This window comes from Habropoda laboriosa, unplaced genomic scaffold (assembly GCF_001263275.1).
Source record: "Habropoda laboriosa isolate 0110345459 unplaced genomic scaffold, ASM126327v1 scaffold2, whole genome shotgun sequence".
In the NCBI taxonomy this organism is placed as follows: Eukaryota; Metazoa; Arthropoda; class Insecta; order Hymenoptera; family Apidae; genus Habropoda; species Habropoda laboriosa.
In genome coordinates, this window is record NW_017100190.1 from 1632813 (window position 1) to 1637652 (window position 4840).

Sequence of the window (4840 nt, forward strand, 5' to 3'; positions counted from 1 at the left end):
ATAGTAATCAAGTAACAATAATAGTAATAATAAGAGGAAATGTAAATTCATAAAATAGATGCGGAGAATTGCGGCTGAAGAACGCTGAACAGCTCTTCCTTATAGCGTAAAATTATTCATTAATCTCTTTAGTGATGAATGATTGCTACAAAAAAGTTCGTCGTGCTCGTCAATTTCGATAACCAAAAAAACAGCGATTCGCATTTTCTTTTATTCCTCTACGAATTATCTCAAAATTAGCTTAAAGCATAATGCACTTTTAGAGCCAGGTAACGAATACCTCGCAACAAGTATCGCAGGTACTCGTGTATAGATCGAGATCTTCGACTATATCGATTAAAGACTTGTCACTTGATCGATCAACATAAATTACACGAAAGAAATAAAATCGATTTAAAAAGGATAAAAAAAAAAAATAAAATCCTCTCTTCGTAAAACCTACAACTGAATTATAATTTAAACATTATCAGTTAAGGGTTAAAAAAATAAAACTACTCTTATAACGTCATGCTTTTTAAAAGGAATAATTTTTTCCACTAAAACTAAACGAAACGAAACACAAACAAAATCACAGATCGAACTATGCACGAATACGTACGGTTGTATATTTGTCTTAACTTGTTGCCAATATTTAAAACTTTGCACAGAAGGAAGCATCGTGTGTGCTGGACTATATGTATATTATAGAGTTAACTTCCGTTTTTTTATATACACATATTACATATACAGACGCGGCGGTATGTATGCACATGTAGTTTCAAACGAAATGACCTGCCTCTAAAGAAAACTAAAAAAGAAAAAAAGGAAAAAAATTTGCCTCGTGCATGTATCATAAAATCGTCGCGAAAAAATATTAAGAAAGAAAAAGAAACGAAAAAAAAAAACAACTCAACGATAGAATACATAGATTCTCGTTATGGGTTAAGAAGACTCCTGAACGTCTTGAAGTTAGTTTAAGACATCTTAAAATCTGTCGATCGATTCAAGAATGATATTAACCTCTAAAGATAAATGTTGAAGAAATACTGGATTACTTTTTTTTTTTTTTTACGATCATGTCAATAACGAAACAATCATCGTAGGATCGTTATGGTTTCGTTACAACGCTAAAATCTCATCGTTTAAACGTTTCGATAAAGAATTTTTCTTTCCCCTTAATCGCCGAATTTCACGGAGTAAACGTATTAATTATTATTGATCTATCGAACATCTTGTTCTTTTAACGCTCTCACTATCTTTTTCGAGATAAAGCAAAACTACGCGATTTTATTTTACAGAGATATATACGCAGGAATTTCTGCGTAGAAGAGTTCAACGAATTATCACAAAAGAGTACGTCTTTTCTTTGTGAACCGTCGATTGTTTAAACTTTTTCTTCTGCCTATCTGTACACGTATGTAGCCTATGTACTCTGGAAAATTTCACGCGTATCGTAGAAGAAACAGATCTGTACGTGAACGCATTAGGACTTCCTATGCAAGGCTTCTTTTTACAAGCAATGTTCGTTCCCTCGTGCAAAATATAAATGCTAATTATACAGACACGTAATTAATTGGCGTTACAGAACCTTTACATTTTTTCCTTTTTCAAAATTCTTAACGATATATGATATAGTAATATAATAACTATATTAAAATTAGCGCAAAAATGTAACAATAGATTAAGAACGTTGTACTGTTTAATGATCTCTTTTGGAAAATTCTTTCTTTTCCCTCTTTCTGTTGTTCACGTAAAAAAAGTCATAACGCATTTTGATTATATATGTATATATATATATGTACACACACATATATATATATATATAGACACAATAATATGGCGAGAACATCGTGGTGAAAAATATGCTGGACACCAAAGGCTTTATGCGAGAAAGGGCTATTACACATCCCGTCAGCGTCGTATGTCGTAGTATATCGTCGTCGTCTTAGTTGTTGTTACATCTCGTTTACGCATCTCACGTACAAACTTTGCTAAAAATAGTACAATCTAATCGAGGATATATAGAAAAATTGAAAAATATACAAGTTATAAAACACATAGAACGCCATTCATCAGGTAGCGAGTGACTTACGAAGTCCAACTATGTTTCTCGTTACAGTTTCTGTCCAAGTGCTCTCTTTTTCCCTCTCTTCACCTAGTATCGTATAGTATATAGCGTATTTCTCACCTTCTTCGCAAAGGTACAAATTTTCTACTCCCTTCGCCACTTTCTCGTACTCAAGATCTTTCTTTTTTTGACTCGTAAAACGAATAAACTTTACATTCTGCTACATTGATTTATCACGCAGCGGCCTCTGTACAAATGATTCGTCTACTAGACAACCTTATTATTGTATCGCACACGTTCTTTGGTATCCAACAGGCTTCCCCACGCCGATTTCGAGTTTGACCGGACATTAGTCGTGGTATGGGCAGTGAATGAACAAGCAAGTACCAATATTAAATGGGCAGGCTCTCCCACTGAGGTGCCCATTCTGGAAGTCGTCAATCTACATTCGATGGTGGAGCAGCGTATCTGCTCCGTGAGTCAGAATCTCCGTCGCAAATATACTTCCCTGAAAGAACATGGACAAATGTTCGCCTTCTTTATCCTCTTGGAAATGAAAAACGATTCATGCAGGAACATCGTTTGAAGCTTAAGAAGCGAAGAAAGCTACATAAATTATAAAGGAAAAGAAAGGTATAATACTTACCAGATACGAATCTACGCTTTACTAAACTTAATCTATATCCCGGGCCTAGAAGCTCGAATTCAACTCCAGATAATGTGGTCCCTTCGCAATTGAATTGCGTGAATATCGTTCCTTGGCTTCCTGGCCCGTGTGCGAGCTCTACTCTCGCCTTTAGAGAGCCCACGCCGTTCCCTTCACTATGCTGCGACAATTCCGTGAATTTCCATAGTACCCGATTCGTGTCTGGTAACCATTGAGCCTGAGGTTTACTGTTTAAAGACTTGAAGCCTCCATCTATGGGCGCTGCCACGTGGAGGTTCAATAATGGGCTCGGAGAAGCCATGGCGCGACTGTTGTATTTATAATCAATCTGGAAAACGGATTATATCATTCAATATCATCAGGATATTCTCGTATTTCCAGTAATAAATAGTACCTTGAGATCGGTATGAGTGGATTCACACTTCCAATAGGCAACCAACTGAAAAGGACAAGAGCCAGCGCCCTCCTTGCACTTGATCTGATACTTGAGTATGTCGACGTTAAAATACGAAGCCGAGGGATTCTGTTCAGCCTGTTTGCGTAATAGCGTAGTTAAGGCACTCATGTTGAATTCAAAAATTGTACTGTCGACAGTTGTCTGCGTGGCATCCCTACAATGAAATATAAACGAATCCTTGACAACATTCTCGAAACGAATTCAGTTTAACATCAATTGTGTCGTCGTAACACAACTTACATGCTAACGAGCTGATTATTAGGAAACAATTTTTCCAATCTGTTACTATTTCTCACGCGAAACGTCAGTTTCGCAGGACTCGGATTGTTCGCCAGCACGGCGACGATACCAGCAGGGAATGATAGCATCATGTCGCCGCTAAGCTTTACCTGACACCGTGTCTCATCGGTGCCCCTAAAAAAAGAGTGTACTATCTCGTGGAAGGCAACCGCTAGTGGAATAGTGTCTGCTAGTCCTATCGTGAGTGGGGACGGTCCCCTGGACGAGCCAACTCCTACACCAGCTGTACGGAATTCCAAGCTGGCAACACTATCTGCTCTAGATATCGTCGCTGGTGACATTCTACCCCTTGGCGATGGACCCTCTCCTCTTCGGGACGGTGGTCTAGGAATGATAATAGATCCTGTCGGTGTGGAAGATGCGGATTGCTTGGGGGGTAAGGCCGGAGTGATGTCTCCAATTTCCGAGAACAAATCTCCATCTAGAATGGAATGCAATTCTCTTTAAGAAAAATCTCAGACACTCTCTTCCTCTCTTCCTACATATATATATATATTCTTTTGCTTCTGTTTTTCCATAACACACACACACACACACACACACACATAATGACATAATACACTCTGACAAGACACAAAAAGCGTCCTGATGAGCTGAGAGCGCAACAAAAGTGACAACTCTCGGTAGACTCACCAGGGAATCGCGAGTGAAGGTGTGTAGGTGGTGCGGATTGTGACGGCTGTGGTTGAGGCGTCGGTGACAAAGACAGTGGCGGAGGACTTTGCAATGGCGCGTACGGATGACTACCAGTCGGCGTTGAGGCGCTCGATGGTGTACTGCTAGGATTGAACAAGTTTAGGCCAAGTAAATCCGAGCTTGGCTTACCTCCTAATTGCTGTGACACTGACTGAGACCTTTTCATATGATGATCTGAGTCGGTATTTGATCCTCTGCGTCCCTATTAATTACATAATCGAATTAGTATCGTTTCTTTTCTTCAGGGCAGATAAAATAACTTGTTCCAGAAGATTAATCTTTTAGAATGAGAATTAATGGAGAAAAAGGAGACAAAGACGAAAGAAGAAGGAAGTGATCGTACCGTTGGTGCAGGCGATAAGGATAAATTCTCCACCGTTGCCCTGAGCTCATCCACGCTGGCGCTCATCGGTGCTCCGCCATTGCTAAGTGGCTTTATTTCCACTCGGATCTTTCGTTCCCTCTCGTCCTCAGAATCGCTGTCTGAGCTAGAATAAAATCCCTTCTCATTCTCCCACGGCTCTGCTTCCGGTCTAATACAGAAACCGTCCTCATCTACTTCCGGTGTCGGTGTTTCAGACTTTCTACTGTCATCCTTATCCTCCCTATTATATAGAATTAGTGTGGTTCAGTGGGATGAACTTTCGAGAGTTCCAGCAGGCCCAGTGCATAT

At 39.4% G+C, this 4840-nt stretch overlaps 1 protein-coding gene across 1 annotated transcript in view; it reads right to left on the reverse strand.

Annotated features, from left to right (window-relative positions):
• Positions 1-1834: 1834 nt before the first annotated feature.
• Positions 1835-4840, reverse strand: part of LOC108580209 (F-BAR domain only protein 2) — an 11215-nt gene continuing 8209 nt past the window's right edge. Inside the window, exons 9-14 of the mRNA XM_017943918.1 lie at positions 4511-4772; positions 4105-4369; positions 3412-3892; positions 3109-3325; positions 2694-3042; positions 1835-2555 (exon numbers count right to left, since the gene is read on the reverse strand). Coding sequence (XP_017799407.1) covers positions 2485-2555; positions 2694-3042; positions 3109-3325; positions 3412-3892; positions 4105-4369; positions 4511-4772 — 1645 coding nt within the window. The 3' untranslated portion in view covers positions 1835-2484. The remainder of the gene's footprint in view (positions 2556-2693; positions 3043-3108; positions 3326-3411; positions 3893-4104; positions 4370-4510; positions 4773-4840) is intronic.